Below are 26227 nucleotides of genomic sequence, written 5' to 3'. Positions count from 1 at the left end.
TTCCAGGAAAACTAAAACAAATGAATGCTTGTACATGTAACCGGTGTATGAGTGGTTTGGACTGTACCGTTGACAATAATATACTGAATAATACACATCTGTAGAATATGTGTAACTTATAATTGAAAATCTTTATAGCAATTACATATCATTCGCTAGCTCTATTGCTGGCTAAATAAATAATATTATGTATAACATAATACAGTATCTATTACTAATAACTAAGAGTAAGATAACTTTATATAAACGATGATAATTCTTATGCCTTAAAAAAGAAATATATTCTATTACACGCGTAAAAAATTAAAAGTGCACGAAAAAGACAGGAATACATATATTACTGTCAATGTCTTTCACAGAGGGCGTTCTTTGAATGATGTACCTTATTTTGAATTATTATTTTCCAGTGTAATTCTTATCTTAAGACTATTAAACAACCCCGAAAGAGGCTCCTTTATATGTCATCTAGACTATCGTTTTGCACCGGAGATAAACCGAGTCTGTCTGTCATTCAATTTTCGGGAATTAAAACCATGCAGTTATTTTTTTTAAAGAGAATTTCTAATGGGACGAGCAGTCTAATGCCCTTTTCTACCCCGGTCCAAAGAAAACAAGTAAAAGGAAAAATGAACGTTTGTATTATCACAATCATAATCAGTCATCCCGGAGGATCACAGTCGGATATCCATGCTTCCTTATTCATCTATGGCATCAGCCTAGAATTTATTCTCATTTCCATGGTATTGTGATTTTCTGGTAGCCTTTGTCTCTTCTGTAACATTAGGAGAAGAAATGTTTGATACATCCTCATGGAGATGGTTCTCAGAGACCCCGTTAGGAGCATGGTGAGCATCTTTCGAGTAACAGTTACCTACTAGGGATTGCTGAACGAACTCTATGGAGTGGTCACGCGTCACAGGCAATTCTATGTGGTCTGTTCTTTCGGAATGTGTGGGCGGTTGGGGCTGCGCAGTTTTCTGTTTAGTAGCCGTGAGAGTCGCAATATGTTGCCCCAGAAGTTTTCCTCTTTCTTCTTCTACCGGTGATGATAACTGGAAACGGGGATTCGGACTATCCGTAGAATTACAGTCGATGCTAGAACGAAGTGAACAGCAAGGTGACGGTTGTCCCTCTGATTCTAACGATGAATCGTCCCTCAGTTTCTTAATTGCCCTCAGCACTGTACTAGATTCATTCTGAGTTATGGAATTCCTTCCTTTGCCCATCTCAAGACTTCCACGGCGAGGATTCAGAAGGATTTTCAGGGAATTCAAACTTAGTTGACTGCTTCTTCTTTTCTCGCGTTTTTCCAGGCTATAGTGATCCTCACTATGGCAATAGTAAAAACTGTTGATATTATTACTATTCGAAAATGCTGGAGTTTCCTCTGAATGTGGTACACTGGCTGGATTTACAAAGTAGGTTACCATGGGACCTTTCCCTTTGACGTAGATCTCCCCGCGACATTCAACGCTCCATCCTAGCTCTTGCAGGATCTTCGCTACTTCGGTAGTAACCTGTTGGGGAAGACAACAATCACTGTTAATTTCATTTTATCGCGCGTTCATAAACACTGAACAATAATCATGAAATTTAGTGTAAGGAAGTAGTTTGAGCCCTGTTATTTCTAAACGTTATGTTCAGTGGTTTTCCAATTTTCGGTCTCTATGCACCTGGCATATTATGTGTTAGTACGGAACAGTAGAAACGTCAAGTTGTAAGATGTAATGGTGGAAAGAAAAGGAAATCAGAGCTCGTAGAGAGGGCTTAAGAGAAAAATGGCGAAGATTACAGATAAAAAGAAAGCAAGACCTTAGGAGGAGAGTGAACTTGGAAAGATTGATTACTTATAGGGATGTCTGTGTGCTGTTGATGCTTTAGTGTAACTGTACGAAGAGGTTCCAAAGCAATAGACATTAATGTTTAAACAAGGATTTCACTCTTGCTTTTTCAATCAAAGGATACGTGTGGTACTGACTTCTGCCTTTGTTTCTAATACCATCCCCCAAAGGGCAGAGCAGCTCTCGTTCCTAAAACTATGTCAACTTTAACATTACAATAGAAAACGTTTCATTGAAAGGCCCCCCCCCCCACCGCCTCTCTCTCTCTCTCTCTCAAGAAAAAAGAAATGAGACTAAACTTACATGAATCTTTCCCTCTTCCCCCGTATAGTCCATTCTTGAGGCAACATTGACTGTGTTCCCCCAGATGTCGTACATGGGTTTATGAGCGCCAACCACTCCCGCAATCACAGGTCCAACGTCGATTCCTAAAAGGAAAAGAACGAAGATGAAGCCAAGGTATCCTCTGGTGACAAAGTCTCACGAGAAAAGAAGGAAAATAACGAATGAAAAAATTATATGAACAGATAACAGATTACTCTTTCAATAAGTGCAAAGACTGACCGAGAAAATCATTACATTACAATAGTATCGAAATTACAAATATATAGTGTTACTTAAAATTAATGCGTAGGAAGAGTATGGTTATATTTACTGCAATATCAGTGAAAAAGTGCATGAGAGAGAGAGAGAGAGAGAGAGAGAGAGAGAGAGAGTGTAGATGTTAAGAGATCAGAGTTTGAGAACCAGGAAACTGTGCAAGGTAACCAATTAAAAATGAAGAGATGAGCTGACCGACTCTGAGTTTGAAATCTTGTAGATCCTCGGCATTGATTTTCTGGAGCTTCTCAAACATGGCTGCTGCGAATTTTGTGATAGTGGCCACATTTTCCTTTTTGTCCCTCTCTTGAAAATCTGACTCATTACTGTATCTTCGACCAGGCTGCAGACCACAGGCTGCCATGTAAGTACTTCCAACAACTTTAATTTTTTCCATTGTTAAAAATTCCGTGTTGTATGTCAGCTGTGAAGATACAGAAACAAAAACTTTATTCCTCTGATTTTTTTTCCTTCCTGCGGAGGCCTGTGAGCTATTTGAGTATGGTAATGCAGTCCTGCAATGAAGCAAGTGCCACTATTTTATGTTATGCTATGCTCTATTCCCTTGGCAAACGCAAGCTGGAATAGACAAGAACACTAAATACTAAGATAGGCCTACTACTCCTTTTGATTGAAATAAACTTCTGATATAGCGACCAGGGTATCCCTGGAGGTAATAACTAAATTCTACGAATGCATGAAATCTGGGCAAAAAAAAAAAAAAAAATAGATAAATAAATGAAACCATTTTTCGGTAGGACTTCCTAGATAAATAATCATTCCGGCTACTGACTTGCCAGAACAGATTTCATGGGTCAGTTCCCAGAGCGCCCTCCCTAGAACTTACCATGTCGAAGTCGGAGATGATTTCATTGAGAACTCTGAGGCACATCTTTCCTTCCTCGTTCATTTCGTTTTCCTTATAAAACTCGCTGTAATTGGGAATCGAGGCGAACATGACCCCGACGTGATGGTAAGACTCGTGGTACAATTCGTCCATCACGTTTTGCCGATTCAGGTACATGTCAGCTGAAGGGGGGAAAATAAAAATGAACAAGTGAGTTGCATTGGAATATCTACGAATATCACCATGCATTACATTCCTATGCATGAGCTTGCTATAGGGACTTACCGACATGCAGAGGGAGAATGTTTTGAAGAAGTAACTTGTTAGCGAAGTGTGTTGTTTGGGCCTCATTCTGTTCCTCCTCGAGGTTCTGTTTCCACTGGAAATCCAGTCTCATGACGTACTCCATCTGCAAAGAAATCGTTAGTGATGGGTATTATAATGTTTACAAGTCGAGTTAGTATGAAAAATGTTCTAATGTATAGCCTACACATATGCATCTTCCTCGACATATCTATTAAAAGCATGGATGTGGCAGTAACCACTGTCGTGTATTTCTCCTAAGGCCAGCCCCCTTGTGTTTGTGTGCTCCTCTTAGCATTGTAAATTCAGAGGGATATTTTGCTTTAATTTCTCATTTGCATTCCAGTTGCTGTTGCTTTGAACTGGCATTATCAGTTCTTTGGAATTCTGTTTTCAAGTCTAAATGAGCTTTTTTTTTTCATCTTGAAGGGCTAGACTCAAAAGCAAATCTCTCCAAGAACCCCATCCTCACCCCTTCGCCTCTTTCTCTCTGATATAAAGTGGCTCTCTCTCTCTCTCTCTCTCTCTCTCTCTCTCTCTCTCTCTCTCTCTCTCTCTCTCTCTCTTACAGATAATGTTATTGACAATGCTTGTATAAATGGGTCCTGCGTTAAACATACCGAGTGCCTTTCTTAAAAGGCAGCAACTTAGCACAAGACAGACCATGCCTTTCCCTATTTCTATGAATAGCTCTCTTTTTTCCTATAACTGTTTAAATGGCTTCTTTGGATATGTCTTACTTTTCTTCCCTTTTTTTTTATCTTTGACGGTGGGGCTAAGTATAAATTGTTTACACCTCTCTAACATTTTCGTATAAACAAAAGTCAGCACTCTTGTATATGATGAGGGGCCAGTATTTTTATGAAATGGCAGATGAGAAGGAACTTCGCAAAGATGAGGGAAAAGCATGGGAGTTTTTAGTGTGGTAACGGCAGAGATACGGTTAAGACAGAGAGGTAATCTAACGAGGAAAATCGAATAGATTGCAGATAGCAGATCACTGTCGATGCTAAAACCACCGTACCGTAAAAACTAGAAAGTTTAAAATGCTGTGTTATAAAGAAACTTGTTTTTATCTACTCATTGTAGATGTAGTATTACAAAACAGAAAAGGCATCTTTTCTTACTAGTTGCGCTCTTACCTGTCTGTCCATGACATGAAGCACCAATAAGATCATGAGGACCACCAAAAAATTTCCAGTTCCGGGGCTGATGGTGCGACTGACCACCACCGGATGTGGGCAAACATTATCCATGTTCGTGTGAGCATAAAGATCCTGGATACGAAATATAGTAATTTCTCATGAGATTTCTAAGTTCCAACAATATTTTGCAGGATGTTTAACTATAAGAACTTACATAACTTTACGAATATCAGCAATTATGCGTTTATTTCAGTCTGATGGGTCTACAGTCTAGACAATGATGCAGTTGGATTACGTTAAAGTGAAAATATAGCTCGAAAAAATGCAGTTCCTTTGCTCCTCATTTGTCATAATCCAAAAACAAAGCTTTTGGGTTCATCGGATTGGTTAGTGACCATAATTCTTATTTCCTGCATTGCCGCTGTATATTACTAAACTAAGAAACATGAAGAAAACATACTTTTCTAAAAACAATTAAAACTAGACTTGTAGGAGCTTTATGTTAACTATCCAAGAAAGTGGTTCTCATGGACCGTAAAGAATGTATTTTTTTTAAGGAATTAAAAAAAAACGTTATCTGGGTTACCTACCTCGGCGTAATAAAAAACAAAATATCCGTACACGGCACCAGATAAGACGTATACTGATAGCTTTATGACGAAGTGCATCCTGAAGAAGGACCAAGCAACAAGAAGAGTCAAGATGCAGCTGTATGTGAAATACTGCGAGAGGAAAGAGTTATCATTTCATTGTCTCAAACAGCTGTTGACATAACTTGAAGAAGGCGCCATAACGCGACATTAAATGGTTGAATAGACTACATTAACGCTATATCTTCATATATATATATATATATATATATATATATATATATATATATATATATATATATATATATATATATATATATTTGAATATACGTAGGCTGTCACAAAGCTAAATTGTGTAAAATTATGTAACAAGTAGAGCTTAAAAAAATTATAGGCATAATTAAATCTACTAAGAACTTAAGTGCCCTGTACAAATATAATGTTGAATCATCTTTAAATGGCCAGTCATGAAAATTTACCTATTCCACACTTAATGTAACTACTCTAGACTTCGGATGCCTCGCCTTTCTGAAGTTCCGTGAAAACCCTGTACTCTCTTGCACAAGCAGTTTCCTACTCAGACTTCAGTGAAATCTGTGATTTACATGTTTAGATAAATTCAGCAAATTTGGCACTCGCCTAAATGTAGGTTATGGTGTTTTATATTAGACAATGCATGCACTCATTCTTTGCATGAAAACCTTGCCTTGAAATATTTATTTTAAGTTACTACCTTCTCTATTACATACGATGGTAACTTTCTCAAAATCAAATATATTATGTTATTAAAAGCAATTGTTGCACAAAGTTTCCAATAAGAATAAGCATAAAAAACTAACTAGTTTTGAGACAGTCGAATCATAAAATAAGCTTATTGGGGTTCCTACAAGGGCAAAGGCCACGTGAAGTAAAGAAATATAAATGTTAAATCACCATCAATAGTCCAGTAAGAAGCTACAGAAGTTTTTCCTGTTAACTGGAAAACAGTAACAAATATCAGCATTGCTTTATGTAAATTTTTCTGGATAAGCCATATTGGGTTATAGCTAACGAGTGCCGAACTACAATGTAACCGACGTTACTGACAATAAATTGATTTCTTCAATATGCGTAATACCTTCTTTGTTTTAAATGGCTAAGTAAGCACACTAATTAGCCTTCCTGCAGCAATAAATGCTTCAGAAAATCAAAGCTCATATCAAATTTTTTCCCTTATTAAGCTAACCATTTTTGTTAAATAATTCTTCAATTTTCAACCGTAAGTTTGGGCACAGGTTCAGGAGCCTTTACGTTGCTTTTATCTTTTAAACAATTGAAATCTAAACTGTTCCCCACTGATAACGTTACGATAATTTCACCAGCCTTCCTTACTGAGTACTTCATGAAAGCACAGAAACTCTCGGAACAAGAAAATGCCAGTAGCTTACCCATGGGCTGCAGCAGAGGATGGGTAATTGTACTGGAGGCTGAACTGTGCTGTTATTAATTTGTGCGTCATCGTAGTCTGCTGAATGAGTTGTCAGGGGCAGGCTGGTGGTGGAGATACTATTGTCAAGAAGACCTTTACAACCAATCTGCGGATTCAAGTAAATTCGACACTATTTTTCAGAGAGATGATATAGAAGAATATGTCGTTGTACAATTATTGGTACGGACAGGAATACTGATAAACTCAGAATCTGCTCAAAACATCTAATGTTTAGTTACATGCCGTCGTAGAGAGCGAAAAGCTCTTAATTTGGATATGTAGCAATCCTTGTAAATTCTGATGACCGATAAGCAAGATAAGTCAAAATAACTAGTTGAGAATTTGTTATGTGCTACCATGTCGCATTCAAGTCCTGGGAAGTACTTCACAGAATCAAGCTGAAAACTTTCAAACAAGAACACCTAAACTAACAACCTCAGGCATATAGAACAGACACAGAAGAGAGCCTTTACAAAGACTCGTTCCAGTTACTTCCATAACCTACCAGGTTAATGACAGTGCAGGCACAGAGAGCAGCGCATACCACCAGGAACAGCGTCGACCTGATGCAGAAAGACGCAATGACTCGCTTTGAAATGGTGTAGAAGAAAGTGGCCACAGCACCCAGTTCGTCTGTTTCGTATTCTCTGTCGTTGTGAGGATCCGTGATGTGTTGGTGTATAGGGGCTACCCAGCATAGAGGACCCACCACTAAGAACAGCACCAGACAGACAGAGAAGCTCACCCATCCCCAGATATGCCTAATTAAAGAAATAATACAAGATCACAATCTTCTGTGCGACGCCTAGCAATACATACAATATTATAGTTTAGAATTGAGGTGTGAGATCAGTTGGCAATAGTGAGAGGAAGCTGACGCGGTGGACATGAATTCCAACCGCCCAGGTAATTCACACAAAAATACCTTGCAGGGAAAGTTACGAGTGTCATTCCTTCACTGATCTGTCTCCATACTTCAAAGGAGAGCAGTAACTTAGTTATGCGGAAGCATTTCCTGAAAACTAGCAGTTTTAATGTATCTAACCTGGTTTTCTTGCAAATATTAATCCTTTTCATGACGAATAAGCTGCACTAAAGAAATGCAGTTCAGCTCTCAACAGTAGCAAAATAAAAACGGTTCCTTATGAATCATTTATCACACAAACATTGTAACTGCGGGTATTAACCCGGTATGTATCCACCTTTGCGCATTTTATATAATGCTTTGATCCCTTGAGGGGCTAGTACTAAACACGCGTCCCAAGGAGCTTCCGACATGTTTAGTACTAGCACCTGGGAGTGGGTGAGCGTAAAGGTGGATACATACCGGGTTAATACCGTAACTGCGATTACTTACTCTGGCATCAGGACTTGCTGAGTAATGAAGATGCAAACGAATATGATGAAGGCGCATAAAATGTAAAACTTGAAGAGCGGGTCTGACTGACGAAGGAGAAGTAATTCCCATTTCTCTTTTGTGAAAGTTAGAAACAGCGGGTTTATTCCTTCTGGTCTAAACCACTGGCTGCGTTCATAAAAGAAGATAATTTTGTTATTAGCTAGAAAATAAATGTATTACGAAGAGCAATTGGGTTATCAAATGAAGGATATTTTAACACAAAGTGCATGTAGCTAACATTCTTGCAGGAGTGCCCTAAACTTTTCAACAACTGATGTATATACTATCGTTGCACTATGAGCAAGATGAAACTTTGCCCGAATTATCCTTCTTTGTACATGCAAAGAACTTGGCTGGGACACTACACGCATCAGGACCAGGTGTTTCTCATACTTCTCCATCCAGATGCGAAGCGGCATCACCAACAGCGGGGTCCCAAGAACGCACAAAGTTAGTCGCAAATGAAGTTTTTTAACCAAAATTTTTTCTTATGAATGCATTACATTAAAGAAATTACATTTTTAAAAGTAAAGGAACCATCAGGTTAAAAAAAAGAAATGCAAAAGCTAACCATTTGAGTCTACTTACTGATATTTGCTGATTGGCATATTTCTTATCTCCTTTTCCATGAATTCCTTCGAGCTGATCATTATTTTCTGAAAGGAGGCTAAGGCACTATCTGTGACAACAGTCCTCCGTTTTGTATTTGCGTATGCGCTTTCGGTGTGCGTGGATCTTCTCTAGGGAAAGAAAAAAAAAAAAAAGAACAACGTACAAGAAGAGACATTCCCAAATAGAGTTCACTTAAGGAATTCTAGTAAAACAGCTTCAGTTGGCTCTTCGTGTTGCCTGCTACTGATACCATATATCGAGATAAAAATTTATTTCCTTGTTATTCAGTTTACAATTGAGAGATTTCCTAACGTCACATATTACCTAAATGATATTAAAATCTTAAGCAGAGGCTACGCGCTGAACACATTTCTCCTTGCGCGTTTAGTTCGAAGCCCAGAGTTTATCTATAATAATAAATTCCGAGTGGATCTTGTTTGTCCTTCCCAGGTGACAGTAGGGGAGACATGACACAGCCACCCACCCCCTGCAAACCGGTTTGTCTACCCGGTGGGGACGGTGTAGGAACGGGAACGGGAGGGTAGGGGAGATATTCACCCTCCTCCCGCAAACCTGTTTGTCCGCCCAGTGTGGGGGCGGGGAGGGTAGGGGAAACAGCAGCGCCGAGTTTCAGCACACGTAGCACCCGCCAGCAAGCTCGTGACATAATAATCACATATACCACACCATGATTAAACTGCACAGATTCGAGATTTAATGGCCTAATTCCATTATTAATTTCTGTGGTTCATAACTGCAAGGGTCATTTTCGTTTGCAATGGAGATTTAGTTTGTTGAAATTCCAGCCCTCGTTTGTTCATGATTTTGTGTGTCATATGGCTTTTACGTTACACTTTTATTACGGAACTATTCCTTTTTTAACTTCTAAACATCTTAGCTACTCTGCAAACGAGAGGGTCGACTTACCCTGCTGAGGATGGAAGTTCTCCTCGTCTCTCGGGGAAGTTCCACTTTGTTAATCTTTCTGGCGACGTCTCCTTCGTAAAGAGACTTCAGTTCCTTGGAAACCGCAGACATCGAGACTCGAGGTTTTAAAGGAACAGCTGAGTAATTGTGTGATGCTCTGCGATTGGGTGGCGGCTGCCAAGAAACATAGGGTAGGGAATAGTTATGTTTAGTGGCCTCGACAGCAAAAAAAAAAAAAATAAATAAATAAATAAATAGATAGAAATAATATTGGAAAATAAACAGTTTTATTAGGTCCTCGGATTTGTGTGATCATTTTGAAACGGCTGTCCCTGCAGTTGAAGGAAATGAAATGAGATATTAAGATTTAATCAGTAGGTAACAAAAAAATTAGCATTAAAGCGTTTGTTTCACACGAGAAGATACTCTACTAATGTAAGATTTATTTGTTTATGTCATAAAGACTGTCCTTGTTAAATTGTCCTCTCAGAGCTGTTGCCTCTGGTCACCGAAGTAAACGGTACAAGTGGCACAAATCACGCCTATACGCCCATACCATACCATACCATACACATATCATACAAATACAATATATATACACACATAACACTAGAGGTGTTTCTTACTAATTAATTTTATTTTTTTATTGAATGTTTTAACACTCGGACGGCTACGAAACCTTATAGGTGTCAAAAGTTGGCGTATGTTAGCTTTCCTTAAAAATGTAAACATAAAAAGCAACTCAGATCTAAAGCAGGATAATTACTTGGTTTCAGGCCAGACAGGCGAACCACGTTCCAAGGTGCAAGGCTGGTGGAAAGCTTCTTTAAGTTAAGTATACCTTAGTTTAACCAGACCATTGAGCTGATTAACAGCTCTCCTAGGGCTGGCCCGAAGGATTAGACTTATTTTACGTGGCTAAGAACCAGTTGGTTACCTAGCAACGGGACCTACAGCTTCTTGTGGAATCCGAACCACATTATACCGAGAAATGAATTTCTATCACCAGAAATAAATTCCTCTAATTCTAAAGCTAATGTTTTTGGAGGAAGGAAGAGGTGTTGAAATGATATTTTTTTAATATCAAGGAAGTGGTGGATCAGTGGCGTTACATATCTAAAGGAAGCCGAGAAGATACTGACGAACCGTAAGTGTAGGTAAACGATGTGGCTGTAATTAGGGAACGAAGCCATTAAGAAAATGTTGGAACAACCTTTCAAACCAGGACAAACGAACTATAACAACCAAGCAGATGTTGGTTTCGCGTTACTGAAAGAAGCACCAAGTTACCAACCTCAATTATACAGCTAATTTGGTTCTTAGTGGGACTGTAAATGAAAGAAATTGTGACCGTTTAAATATTTCAAATCTATTTGATTTGTGCACGAAATGTCCTTATTGATTTGGATTCATTAGAATACAAAGAAGCATATCGGTAAATTGGCGTTGAGTTCACAAGAATCAGGTACTGAGAATTTAATGAAAGTATTATGATTTATGATGGGATAATGAATTCGAATGACAAAATGGATTAACAAGACATTTTGGAAGAGAGTAGTACCTACTGTATATCTTGATTTTCTTGTAAGCCATTGATCTGTATCTTGTATAAGGTGGTATCAACTTTTAAAATGAGTGCCTGCATTTAACTTCGCAGAGGGAGAGAGAGAGAGAGAGACATTTTTTATTCGATTGTAGTTTTGCATGTTGTATTTATTTTATATTTGTATTTTGTGAACTTAAAAGTTGAAAGTGGTTTTATTCATTAAACGTGCTTTCGTTCTTCCAATGGTCACATGATCATTCAGATAATTTTTTGTTATTTGCATAAAAAAAAGTCAGACAAGGGACAGAGACCACATAACGGACGAAAAAAAAAAAAAAAGGTACACATCAAGCAAGAGGCGGCAGAACTCAACCTTGTTCTTCGGAACGACGAGAAACGTCTCAATGCCTTCATCCCGCAGCAGGGGATCCTTTTCCTTGGCATCCGTCGGGACGAAATCGTAGCCCAGATCGGTCAGCAGCTCCCGAGTTTTCTGTGTCACGTGCACTCGACTGTAAAGCGGTGGAAAGATGGTCTAGAGAGAGCGAGCAAAATGGAAGGAGAAGAAGAAGTAATGATTTAATGGTGAGAAATCGCCATCCGATCGCAAAATGGCTGTTTAGCCGGACAATAGATACTGGCACGGTAATCTACTTCCTTGAGATTATACGCCTAGGGAGAACGAGGCCTTACCCATAAGTATTTTAGGGTTATATTCTTGGAGGCTGGCCTTCCTGGTCGCAATATGACCGCGTTGTTGTCAGGCCCAGTGAAAAATATGGGGAATGTCCATTGGTAGACGTTTTCAAGAGAGCCAGGTGAAATTGCAGAGGCATCTCATAATTATGTACGCTTATGAATGGAGTGTTCATGGAATGTGGCCCATTTCCGTTGCCGGGACCTAATAATACAGATTCCTTTATTGGTTATTTGTGCTACAATGTATTAGTAGGAGAGGCTCGTATGATATATTCGTGTTTATATCTTTGAAGAAAAATCAAGATTAAAGATGACACATATATACAAATATTAGAATTAACAATTCGAGAATAAGAATGTTTCTTCTCTCGAAAACCAACGCACAACAGGAAGGAATAGAATTATGTGATAACAGGAATATCATAACGAGATCACTGATGTACAATAACGGATTTTTCAGATGAAAACTACTGTTATATTTCATTAGTTCTGATAAGGTTCCACTTCAGATACCGAACAGTTCCCCATTTCGAATTTCAAGGGTTCCAGTGGAAAATGTCCGCTAATCGTTTTGAGGAAATCAAGGAGTTAAAGGGTCATCGTGGCTATCAAGAACGCTTCATTATTATTATTATTATTATTATTATTATTATTATTATTATTATTATTATTATTATTATTATTATTACAACCCAAGCTATTTTCATAAATAATATATATAAATAACACACATACATATATATATATATATATATATATATATATATATATATATATATATATATATATATATATATATTGTATACATCGCAAACCCACAAGAGAAGGATGTTAGATTTAGAATACATAAGCGACTTACCCTGCCTTTCCAGTCTGTTCCATGTGATTGGCTATGGTGACGTCATTGCTCCATACGTCGAACTGCCACTTCCGAACGCCAATCAGACCGGACAGAACACTGCCGCTGTGAATCCCTATTCGCATATCGACGTTAACCGACCTCTCTTCCCTATCAGAAGCAATAAATCATTGTTGTATGTTATTGGTCCGTTGGAAGTGACGCCGAGCAAAATTGCTGTTGACAGTTTAAGGAAGATTTTCGTGAGTTCTGCTGCTAATTTTATCAAGTGGGTGTAATTGTTACCATAATTATCATAATATCTGATTTATCCTCAGTTATCAATGACAGCAGAGCAGCAGAGATGACTGAATATTGCATTTTATTACGCAAGCAAAACATACATTTCTCACCTAACCTCCCTGATGATATCGATCATCTCAAGTCCAACCTTGAGGCAGTTATGGGCGTGTTCGTCTGTGTACTCGGGCACTCCAGAGACACAGTAGTAACAGTCTCCGAGGATCTTGATGCGTAGACAGTTGTTGCTCTGGAGAGGAGTACGTGACATTAATATTATTTGAAACGCCTGGCTGCTGATTGGCTGGTACATCTAAGCCTGTCAGATTCAAATAACGTAAAGTACATAACATCGCTTTCCCAACTTCTGAAGTTCCTCCCAAGTTTAACTAGAATTCAGGAAGCAACTTCATTCGAACCTAGGTCTATATAGGGTTTATTAACTAAGCCCAGGAAGAGACCCTTTCTGCAGAATAGTGGACTTTGGGCATCCCTTGGAAACACCACAAGAGGGACATTGTGCAACTGGGAACCCAGTGTTCCCTCCAGGTTCCCTGATGGATTTCTTCTAATGTTGAATTTGTTTTATTCTAATATTTTAAAAAAACCGGGTGTCCCTCCTGAGATTTCAGCAGAAATCAAGGAGAATCTTAAGGATAGGGAACGTGATATCGCACTTTTACGTCGTTCGAGTTCGAAAGAGTTGATAACAGGATCACGATGGGTTTCATGGCCACAATCCTCCCAGATTTTGAAAAGGATGTTAAAATAACCTTAAAGAAACAGGTACAGAACTGATGAATGTAATTAGATGCTGTCATATATACATAGATGCATTCAACATGCCGTTATGTACTTAATATAAACATAAAATGAATGACTGTATCAAGTACGACAGTGATCATCTTGACTGAAAGACTATGAGTCTTCTTGAAACAGAAAAACGTGTTAGTATAAGATGCCTAAACGACGCCGCAAAACCTGCCCATTCCGTATGTATGTGTGTGCTACTGTACGTATGCATGCATGCATGCAAAGTTCCCACAATGAACATTTGACTTCCCGCTCCCTAATGTTTTTGGATGCATTTTCCTTTAAAAAATCATTTACGAGTACAGCTAAATAGAACAAAGAAGCAATAAGAAGTAGGTCACGATATTTACCTCAAAAGCACATTTTTTTTTTAACTCTGAAGTCCAATAAATGAATCAAAGAAGCAACAAATAGGAGGTCAGGACATTTACCTCAGAAGCGCAGTCGAATCTGCCGAAGAGCTCGTTCAGCATCTCGACCAGCTGGTCCACCGGAAGTTTTGTTGTCAGGGGAGTGAAGTTGCATATGTCGGCGTACAGGATTGATACCATTTCGTATCGGTGAACGTAAAGATTCCTGTGGAAAGGAAAAATCGCTTTCAAAACTGATTTGCAATTCCAATGACAAAATTCTATTAGACTACCGGAGATTTGGGGGAACTAACGTGCGAGGTAGTTATTAATTACACATAATTCAATTTATAATCAGATGAGAGAGAGAGAGAGAGAGAGAGAGAGAGAGAGAGAGAGAGAGAGAGAGAGAGAGAGAGAGAGAGAGAGAGAAAAGCAACTGAAGACCAAAATAATAGTGATTTTATCTTTGGCGTATCAGTAACTTCTCATCCCTTATATATGGTTTTATTATCGATTTTATCTCTTGTCATAAACTTCTTGTTGAAAAAATGAAATCTTCAAAAGATGAGCGGCTTAAGATGAAGGCGTTTAATAATCTGTCCCAACCATAATTCCACGAAAAATCTGTAGTTTTAGAATAAAAAAAAGTTTTCCTTCGAATAAATTATTATGAACTGAGTTAAATATAGCGAAATAAATTTACCGCGTAATCGCCCTCAGCTGATTTCCAAACCAAAACATTGATCGCCATGTTCGTACTTTATAATGCAAGAGTAATATAAGAATCCGCACATTACTGGATATAGTGAAGTAACGCATAACTTTTTAAAAGGTCCATGGAAAAGATGCATATTCGGTATGTTTATATTATTTATTGCCTATGATGACAATTATTAAGAAATAAAACGCATGCATTGGTAAATATTCTCTAATATTAATGAAAACTTAACTAACAGAAATGATGTATTGAAACTAGCTTTAAAGTCTGAAATTCAGACAAGGACTTCTAATCTTGTTTTTCTTACACATTAATAAACACTACTAGGATGTCCCTGACGGAACACGTGTTACAAAATAAGTTTTCTCCTTTTTGGGTGGTGGTGTTTGCGGCGGGAGGGGGCGGGTGTTTGAGGACGGAGTTGGGGGTAGGGGTAGGGGTGTACCAAAATGGTTCTTACGGAAATGGATTTCTCTTCGAAACAGGATCCGTGTGTCTCAGGGTTCTACCAATCATGTTTCGAAAGTCCGCTTTTACTTGCTGCATGATATTCTTCGGAAGGACGCTCAGCAACAATGTCTCCTCTCGTTTCTTCTCGGCGTCTAACTGCAAGGAAATAAGACATGTAGAAGAAGAACGTGTGGGGGCAATTTACAGAAATAAATTGGTGTCGTAATGACTAAGTCAGTCGACGCCGAAAAAATTCAAAGGAGAGAAATATTGATAAAAATTTTCCAAGAACGATTCACTCAACCCTCGCCTGTTTGATAAATATAATTTTTGATTGAGAGTTGAAAGCGTGTGTCGAAATATTTTATATTCGGAAACATCTTGTGTTTAGCCGAGTGTTTAAAGCAGCAGATGCTTAAATTTGAATAGTAATTGCGTTGGCACCAACTTCTAACACGACCTCTTCTAAATTCAAGATTCCGCCTGACTCTTCTTATTCTCAGAGATTAGAAGTTAGGAAAATAGGAAACACATGCACCTACAGAGAGAGAGAGAGAGAGAGAGAGGAGAAGAAGAAGGGGAAGAAGGAAACCAAGAAAAAGGAAAAGAAGGAGAAGATGAAGGGTGGATAATTTACCTTAAACTTTGATTCCAAGTTTCCTCTTTTGTCCAGAAATGCTCTTCTGAAAGCCACCTCGCTCATGAACCTCCAATAGACGCCCACGACATTGACGCAGATGAGAATCAAACAATTTACAACCATCTGCAAAAAGAAAATATAACGAAATTGGGCACGTTCGCATGGCAAGTGCCTTTGAGAGAAAAGAGAGAGAGAGAGGGTGGGAGAGAGAGAGAGAGAGAGAGTATTGTCATGCTCTAATTATGTGGGTATTTTTTTTTACTTATTTGTCTCCCTAATTATTAATGTATATGGATTATACTGAAATCAAGTTCGTCATTATTATTATTATTATTATTATTATTATTATTATTATTATTATTATTATTATTATTATTATTATTAAACAAACTTTGAATATTTACCTTAGTGACTCTGTTGCCGTAAGTGTCTTCTGCAAAGACAGTGTTTATGGCATAATACTGGAGGGACAAGTACCCAGCCGTCAGGAGTACAGCTATGCTCACTACCTGCCATTTTCGCTGAATGGGCAGGAACATGTAGACCACGAGGATGACGTAGATTGGGTTCCCGAACTACCGAGGTAAAGTATAAAAGTCAATATATTTTGAATGATACGATAGATATTTCTATACTCTAGTTAATGCAACATGGAGAACGGTACTCAAATTACAGTTAGTTGTAACTCAGATCGTACTAATAGACAAGTTTCGGTGAGTAATGCTGTACACAGAAGATGGAGATCGAGGAAATTTTACAGTAATAACTGAACAATGCATTTGGATTCTATCCACAAAAAAGGTCATTTGCCGTTCTTATTTACAGGCGAAACATTAATGTTCTCCAAAACGTTAGGTAATAGGACAAAGGTAGCTTAACAAAGTTGCAAACTCCAAGAGTTGCAAAATGTATACCCAGGATGCCTACCACAACCTGTCTGTAATCACTGTGTGCCACTTCTTCCTCGTGGAAGTAGAGCGTCATGGCCACATCGATGGTGAAGAGGCACACGGCAACGAATCCAGACAGAAGTATGTGCTGTCGCGGGAACTCGTGGAATGTCTTCTCGTTGTAGACGTAGAAGAGCAGAGAAAAACTGACGATCATAGTGGCTCCGTGAGCTGTCATTTCGGGAGCAGCTGCACCCGTCAAGGGCTACGATATGTACAAAAGAAAAATAAAACATTACTGTTGCTCCATTGTTAGTGTGGGACATTGAAAAATGTATGTTACCATTAAAATGTAAATCTCGGGTTTACTAATGGGATTGTCAAATAAATTGGAGGTTTTTCATACAATTCCTGGAGGTAGTACCAAGAATAAATTTTTCATACCATTACCAATACATCAAATAAAACACCTTCCAAGTTCAGAATATATCTTCAAATAAAGATCTTAAGGTTAGATTAGACTAAAAATGGATTTCCTTAACGCTAATCAAGAGTAATTTTATCGAAAATTATTTTGGGGGTCGACAACAAAATTGTATATAAATCAGTGATAAAACAGTTACGAGGTAATGCAGCAAAATATAATTGCTTGTTAATAATACTAAGATAAGCAAGTTTAAGTAAGGCAAGTCTATGCAAGGCTTTCAACTTTGTACTACTGAGCATTTTGTTTTTTCTAGAAAACTAAGAATGGAATTCAGTCATCTCTCCCAGTAACAGAGAAATACATTTCTACTACTCAATCTTGTAAGCTGCTAATCTTATTTTATGAGAATGAAGTCTCTTGACTACTGAAAATTCTGTAAATTTTATTATAATGTGCACCTGTGTTCAGGCTAACTGAAAATAGTACTTTAGATTTTGGTTATTCAAATGTTTTTTAGCTGAAAAATAAGTCTTTTGACAATATATTTAGGAAAGCAATGAACAATCCACAATCGATATGGCATACGGCACAAGGTATATATATATATATATATATATATATATATATATATATATATATATATATATATATAATATATTATTATATTATATATGTATATATATATATATATATATATATATATATATATATATATATTTTATGTGTGTGTAGAGAGAGAGGGAGCAACGTCTTGTTCATAGTAAAGCTAATCCACCACATTAACTACACAACAAAAGGTATGTGATCAAATGGAGGCTTCAACAAATGGAAAACCTTTTTAATACGACTCCAGTTAATTTGGTCCCTTGTAACTCAAAGATTAAAGTAACACTGCTACTAACAGCACCTTGTCACATGCAACTCAAAAGCTAAAGTAGAACAGACGTCAAAAGCGCTTTACACAGTGTCAATCCAATCTATTCCCCATCGACTTACAAATACGCAAATTCTAAAACATTTCTTTGTGTCTACAGAGAAAAACTTATATGATGTGTCCTATAGGCCTCGTCTTAACTATTTAAACAATTCTGAAATGTCATTTCTTAATAATTATCTATTTTTTAGAACGTGACATCAGTATGAAAACAGCTTTCAGTACGTACACCTATAGATTAAAATTACTTTCTTTAATAGGTTTTCCACTTTCAGGTCCACGCTTATTCATTTAAGTCTCTCTCATACTAAAACTAAGAGACTTCGAGTGAAGGAAAGGCTACATAAGTTTCTGCACTCACCTTCGTGACGCATAGGGTGATGATGAAGACAGTCGATATGAAGACTTGGATGAGGAGATAGACGATGAGCATGGCATGGTTGATGCGTCGGAGATATTGCTCAAACAACGCTTCGAGGTCCTTCAGTCTAAATCTCTCCTGAAGAGAAGAAGAAGAAGAAGAAGGAACATTACTACTGAAGATAAGGTAAAGCTGGAATTTGTAAACACTGTTCATTTTATTTACCAGACATCATGCACTGAGTCTTTCTTCACGTAATAAGAGACTAAGGTTTCTGTTGCAGCATTGTCCAAAACTGTCGGAAAATTTGGAGGAAAGATAAACAAACAAATAAACTAAAGGAACGAATAGAAAATTAAAGATCTGATGATAATTCCAAGTCAAGCATGCAGGGAGGAATTTTTTTTTTTTGGGCCATACCAAATGTTAAAATCCTTGCATATCATATGCGTATATGTTCCATCGTGTGAATGTGTCTGTCTCTTATTGCTATTTCAGATATTTATTTGTGGCCTATTGACAGCTGAGTCCCCAAGAGGCGATCCGAGGTAGTAAGATACCAGTATATATATATATATATATATATATATATATATATATATATATATATATATATATATATATATATGTGCGTGTGTGTGTGTACATATACTGTATATGTATGCATACATACAATACATACATATATATATATATATATATATATATACACATACATACATATAACCGGTATTCCTTTTTCATTCTCCCTACTTTACCACAAAGCCTCTCTCTCTCCCTCTTTTCTATTTAATCCTCTCCCTCGTAATTTTTTAGCTTTAGCCGTTACACGCCCAAAATAACAAAGCCCGCGAAAACCCTCTTATATCCGGGTGGCATTAACTGGGAGCTCGTGCGAGGGACTAAATGAAGCGAATGAGCACAAAGTAAAACGCTTTCCTTTCCCGGACGGCTGAAAAATAGATTCGAAAGTGCGGGGAAAACGCTATTTCAAGGGGTGCTTGCCATCACAGTGCAGCCACCAGGCGCGCTTCTAGATTAGATCCTCGAGAATGTTCCCCGTTTATGACTAAGTTTTGCGTGGTTGGGTCCCAGTCTTTTAACGGAGATACATCGATAGCTGTCGTGAAAATTGTCAGGATAGTATATATGCATGCACACACATTTATATATATATATATATATATATATATATATATATATATATATATATATATATATATATATATATATATACATACAATAATTGCTACTAGGTTTAGTTTTATCTTTAATTTTAATTTCACTTTTTATTTTAATTCTTTCGCTGAATATCTTTCAACCGAACTACGTTTTGCTTTGCCATCCCTCTGACTGATATAAAAGCAATTAGTTATCTTCTGGCATTTCATAATTTCCTTTGAGTGCCAGTGCTTAGACGGTGCAGATAATCTGAACAAGACCAGAGTTGATAAGTGAGGCAAGGGCATTGATAAATAAACACATCTTTTATGTATATATATATATATATATATATATATATATATATATATATATATATATATGTATATATATATATATATATATATATATATATATATATATATATATATATATATATATATATACATACATATATGAATACACTCACATATATATGACTTCTGTACCCTAAACTATGAACCACAGACGAAACTAACTGTGCAAGCAAACAATGATTTTATCTTGAGCACTGATATTATATCTAAATTCAAATTTAAATGAATAACAATGAATTATGATACCTAATAATTCACTCTCTTGCACTTACCTACCCATAGTTATCGCTTGGTTCCTATATGGAGGCTTAATCACTGTCAGTAATAAATTCCGGGATCACATTTACGATAGTGTAAATACCATTTAAGACCCCAAGACGTAATTTTTAGGATTTCCTTTTATTCATATTTAACGTTGCGTGGTTCCTTCCGGTATATTTTTTGTACATAATATTTTTATTTCTGAGGGGTAATGACTGAATTTATTTATATATATATTTTTGTAATAATACTGCTTTACTTCGCTAATCTGCCTGTGATAAATCGAAATAGCTCAAAATTGAAAAAAAGAAAGAGAGAGAGAGAGAGAGAGAGAGAGAGAGAGAGAGAGAGAGAGAGAGAGAGAGAGAGAGAAAGTAAAAAATTTGTTCTCCTACCCTGAGGTATTTCCAGGACCAGTTGCGATCATCTGTATTAGCTGTGATGGGCTCCCGGATGAAGGCAGACGCAGTGGACTGCCTTCGCTGCTGGAGGGAGGCTAGGGAGTTCCTCATCATGGTTTCAGATCTTCGGATTCAAAACTCCTCTCTCATTTGATGCTCTGCGATCAAAAGCGTCGATGCCCTGCGTCTCTCGCTGTCACCTTCCCTGGAACATTAAGTTAAGGGATATATTTAATGGTAAATGAGAGGAAACAAGAGGCAATAATAATAATAATAATAATAATAATAATAATAATAATAATAATAATAATAATATACTCCAGTGAACAGAATGGCCATCTGGATTCCGTTGAGTTTTTATTGTAGTTACTCAGTCTATCGAACGAGCTTCTTTGCAGCAGCAGGTAAATTATGCAGCAGCTGTCCAAAGTTAATTTATTCCTTGACGTTTCGGTACAGCATTCTACCACTTTTCAAAGGGCGAAATAATAATAATAATAATAATAATAATAATAATAATAATAATAATAATAATAATAATAATAATAATAATAATAATTTCGTGGTCCAGTGATGAGAACGCCTCTCCTCAGGAGCGGGGTAGGGGGTGTGGAATTTAGAAATATTCCTTTAAAATCTAATCTGTTTCTCTCAACTGAGCAGTGAATTAGGTACCCAGTAACCTTAGATGACCGTGATGGGTGGTAGCCAAGGCGAAAGACAAATGACTGGTAACCTCATCACAACAGGCTTTCTGAGAACCGGAAGGTCAACATTCCTCAGTGATAATAAGGTCTCAGTGTGCTGAGTGCTAGTGTGAAGAAAAAAATGGTTAAGTACTGTCTTGATCATTAACGATTTATATAGAGGGAATAAAAAAACTGCTCAGTTCCCATTACAGGGATTTATTTGTGTGGGTAGTTCTTCGTTGGACTGGTCGATATCGTTCTCGGCTAGCACTCTGCTGTGCCCGCGTTCGAGTCTCCGGCCGGCCATTGAAGAATTAGGGGAATTTATTTCTGGTGATAGAAATTCATTTCTCGCTATAATGTGGTTCGAATTCCACTATAAGTTGTAGGTCCCGTTGCTAGGTAACCAACTGGTTCTTAGCCACGTAAAATAAGTCTAATCCTTCGGGCCAGCCCTAGGAGAGCTGTTAATCAGCTCAGTGGTCTGGTTAAACTAAGGTATACTTTCTTTGTGTGGGCGGGGTGGGGTTTAGAGTAAGTCGACTTTATGTCAGTACGGACCGTTGTCCAAAGGCGGCCCGTACAATTGGTAAGCTGTCAGAGGAAAAAGAGGTCTGGTGTGGACCTCTCAACTCTGCCTAACTAATCGAGACCCTCCCATTGTCAGTCTGAAAAAGTTACAAATAGCACACTCCTAAAAAATCTTTGAGACTAAGTTTTTAAAGAAAAGGGTGAAAAGTTTGAAAGACTGCAGATGGTGTCTTGAGATATTAACAGTAATATACATTACAAAAAAAGTGTGAGCAAGTTACTGGAATTGAATGATAAGATTTTATGGCAGAATAACAGCAGTTTTCGCAATATTTACTCACATCATAACCATGAGCATCACCAAACTGTTTGGTCACTTATTAAACTATTTTAAGGTTTCTAATCCCTTATATTCTACTTAAAAATGTTATAGAAATACCCTTTACTTACTGTTACTACTAAAACTGACTTATAACAACAGTGACACACTGCACCTCATTAGAACTAATATTTGATTTAGGTTAATCTGGTATGTGCTTTCCGGTGTAATCTTTTGCTGATGAATCATTCCTCCACACCGTTTCTTCCTTTTGTTTTCAAATCAGACTCTTACGTCTAATCTAATGATTAGGTCCATTTTCATGTGTCCATTTCCATGGTATTGCATCTACACACACACACACACATATATATATATATATATATATATATATATATATATATATATATATATATATAATATAGCAACTCAGAAAAGGGGGAGGCCTGTGTGCAAGGCAGTCCAACTCAGTGCCGATTGCAATCCCGAACAAACTGGGAGGGCCAAAACCAGTAATGAAATGAGCTGTAACAGAGAGAAACAGCGGAAGATTGCTCACTATAAACAGTGACCCCGACTGTGTTTGAAGCTAAGCTGATAAGCTGTGATTAAATGACACCTAGCTATATATTACATTCTATTTCCCATATCAGTGAGGAGTAACATTTTTTTCTATTTCAGTGATGTGGGAAGGCCATAATTTTCATAGGGAAGTGAAATGCTTTGCTTTAATTATAAAGCATCACATTCCCACTGTTTAATCTAATCTCAGATTGTTGTTTCCACATCTTTCGTTTAACCTTGGAATCCCAGTCAATCATGATTTCATATAAAAAAACTTCCTTCCTATTGTCTGCTCATCTCAGACCCACTTTCCTTTTCTTCCCTTCCCACAGAGCCACGAGATACTGCAGAGATAGAGAGGAGGGTTAGAGATAAAGGTGAGAGCAAGACTGTTGGGGATGCAAGGTTGAAGCAACCACGATCGTCCGTCAAATGCTGAATAATTTGTTCACTAGGCATCAGTAACTCCCACGTCCGTGGATGCGGCATGGCAACGCTCTGCTTGTTTTGTATTTGAATTTCCAGTATGAAAGACAAGAAGAGAAAGATAAAAGAAAATTCAAGTCACGAAGGTAAAAGTGAGTCTAGTTATACGATGTTTGTTTGGAACTGACTATTTTTGGAACGTGGCTTTTTAAAAGTTACCCTTGTGCCAGTCACGCACTATCTCAAGTGTTCCTTGTCAGCAAATAAATGTGGCTCGTTGTTGTGCTCTTTATCAGTGCTCCTTGCCGTATTCATGCTTGCAGTTTTCCATATTAATATTAGAGAAAGGAGGATGGAATAAGAAAAGAGAGGTAAGGGGAAGATACTTATAACAGCCGCAGAATGTCAAGCAATAGAAGAGCGTGAGAATCGTTCATTATCACCAGCGTCCTCGTAGACAAGATACGGCAAAGGAGGAAATGTTTTTACAAACGATTTGAAAAATTCAATGTCACGCCTCATTGCTACTAGGTTTTAGTTTACCTTTAATTTTAATTTCACTTTTTATTTTAATTCTTTCGCTGAATATCTTTCAACCGAACTACGTTTTGCTTTGTCATCCCTCTGAGTGAAATAAAATCAATTAGTTATCTTCTGGCATTTTATAATTTCCTTTGAGTGCCAGTGCTTAGACGGTGCAGATAATCTGAACAAGACCAGAGTTGATAAGTGAGGCAAGGGCATTGATAATGATGAGAACAATGGTGGGAACTGTTTGAGAATAATTGATTTTTAGTCTGCAACTTTAATTTACGGATGAAACTTTCATGCGAACAGATCAAAGAAGACAGTAATGTCTTGAAGACTTAGCAAAAGACTGAAGAGCTCCAACTGAGGCAGAGAAAACAGAAACGAAAAGAGCTTATAAAAAGGGCTGGGCGCGGGGCACGAGCGTCGGCCCGCGGGTTGAGGGAGGAGGGGAGGGGGGTGCCGGAGGGAGAACTACAGAGAGTGTCCATGAAGCTGTCAAAGAAATAAAGAAGACTGAAACAAAGAAAGCGACAGGAAATAATCAAAAGTGCTATGACGGAGAAACGACACTGGGATTGAACAAGACAGAACGTATACAATTTTGGGGTAAGCGCTGAACAACTAGCAGGGTCAATTCAGCTGAAACGGAAATTGAGAGTAGAAAGGTCTGAAAGGTGTAACAGGAGGAAAACCTCGCAGTTACCCTATGAATCAGTTATTAGGAGAGGGTGGAAAGTAAGATTAAAGAAAGAGAATATGAAAGGAGTTGCAGTAAAAAGAATGAAACGGCTGCAGCTAGGGGACGAAGGGACGCTGCAAAGAACGTTAAGTAATGCCTACAGTCACCGTATGAGGTGCATGACGGCACTACTCCCGAACGGGGCACTGGGATTGAAGGTGAGCCGGGAGTAAGAGCGGAAGATGAAACGCAGAGCTCATGAAAAGGTGGAAAAGACACAGCAACCGAACGCTATACAAGATGAAGACGTTGAGAAATCATATCATGTAAAAGAATCCTCGGGAAATAGATTTTTAGGAGCTCAGAAAGGAGAAAGGCATATGAAATATGCTATTTCTGATAACTTTTACAAACAGTTATTAGCTTTGACATTCATGACCAGTGACGAAACCGCATAATTTATTTTTATGAACCTCATCCATCAAACGCGCTTTCATGTTAGTGGTTCCTTCCCCTCGTAGGTGGCTTCTAGATTTTCCCCATCATCATTGTCCTGTGACTCCAGGGTACAGGATGGACGAAAAGGGAAAGTTTATGAGGACACTTGAATGTGCAAGGACATAACCGAGATCATGAAATAGAAGAAAAGTAAACGGGTTCATACGAAGTCACTTTAGGATTGCAAAGCCTGAGATGGTGATAAGCGACGCTGACTTGGAAAAAAGGGAAAAGCTTACCTCGTGTGAAGTGCGCTGAAGAACCTTCAAAAATCCCTTTCGTGAGTAATGTTTATATAGATGTAGTTCTATTTTATCAAATAAAGGTTTACATTTTTTAACATTTTACTCGGGAAAATGGCAAGCAGTCTCAAACGGAACACCACCTTTTCTCTACGGTTATAAGTGAAAGACTGGCAGTGTTTCAGGTGATTACTCAGTTCATTACCAAATATTAACAAACTGTTGGTTCGTTTCTAAAGTGTGCCGACGAGGTGGTAAAACGCTATCTTTGTTTAATCAGATAACGAAAAACTGTCAGGAACCATCAGGTGTTTTACGAAATTAAATTAGGTGCAAAAATACAATATACTCGGGACATTAAAAGTGTCGATCATAAAAATCCATGAGAATATTAACAGAAACTTAACTGAAATAAGCCCGACAAAGATGCTCCGCCTAATCGTGACATCACCAATTATCGGGGAGAAACAAATTCACTGGTTGCTTTCCCTGAATGCCTATCTTGATACCGGTTGTTATCAGTTTACCGATAAGCTCTAGTCTTACGTAGTGAGAGCAAAGGCTGCGTTATCGCACATTTTTTGACAATCCCCTCGAGACAAGATAGCGCCCACACTCGTAGCGAGCTGTGAGGGAATCATCTTGAGAATCTATTTATATGTTTGCTTACTTATTTGTTTTTTATTCATCTACTTGCGTGGAAAATGGCAGTAATCAAGCGACGATCTGACCAAGGTACCTTCATTTTGTATGTTTACACAGGGTCCCAGTCTAGACAATGGCAATTATGGACGTGGAGTTTAGTGCCTGTTGACTGATATTGTTAGTCACGAAAAACCAGGCATGGATACACACTGTATTTTGCTAT

The 26227-nt window shown here is 37.8% G+C and overlaps 1 protein-coding gene across 1 annotated transcript; it reads right to left on the bottom strand.

Moving 5' to 3' along the window:
* Positions 1-618: 618 nt before the first annotated feature.
* Positions 619-25579, bottom strand: LOC136835930 (adenylate cyclase type 2-like). Its single transcript, XM_067099807.1, has 23 exons — positions 25357-25579; positions 20875-21085; positions 18702-18839; positions 17017-17244; positions 16494-16664; positions 16087-16212; positions 15460-15605; positions 14360-14504; positions 13229-13365; positions 12837-12986; positions 11652-11790; positions 9733-9906; positions 8782-8933; positions 8152-8319; positions 7300-7555; positions 6754-6900; positions 5327-5458; positions 4734-4868; positions 3574-3697; positions 3289-3470; positions 2637-2865; positions 2145-2269; positions 619-1517 (listed from the first exon to the last, which is right to left on the bottom strand). The coding sequence occupies exons 2-23, from the start codon at positions 20992-20994 to the stop codon at positions 717-719; spliced, it is 4125 nt and encodes a 1374-aa protein (XP_066955908.1). The 5' UTR covers positions 20995-21085; positions 25357-25579; the 3' UTR covers positions 619-716.
* Positions 25580-26227: the final 648 nt, after the last annotated feature.

Source organism: Macrobrachium rosenbergii, chromosome 55 (genome assembly GCF_040412425.1).
Source record: "Macrobrachium rosenbergii isolate ZJJX-2024 chromosome 55, ASM4041242v1, whole genome shotgun sequence".
NCBI lineage: Eukaryota > Metazoa > Arthropoda > Malacostraca > Decapoda > Palaemonidae > Macrobrachium > Macrobrachium rosenbergii.
This window is presented reverse-complemented; position numbering and strand designations above follow the sequence as displayed.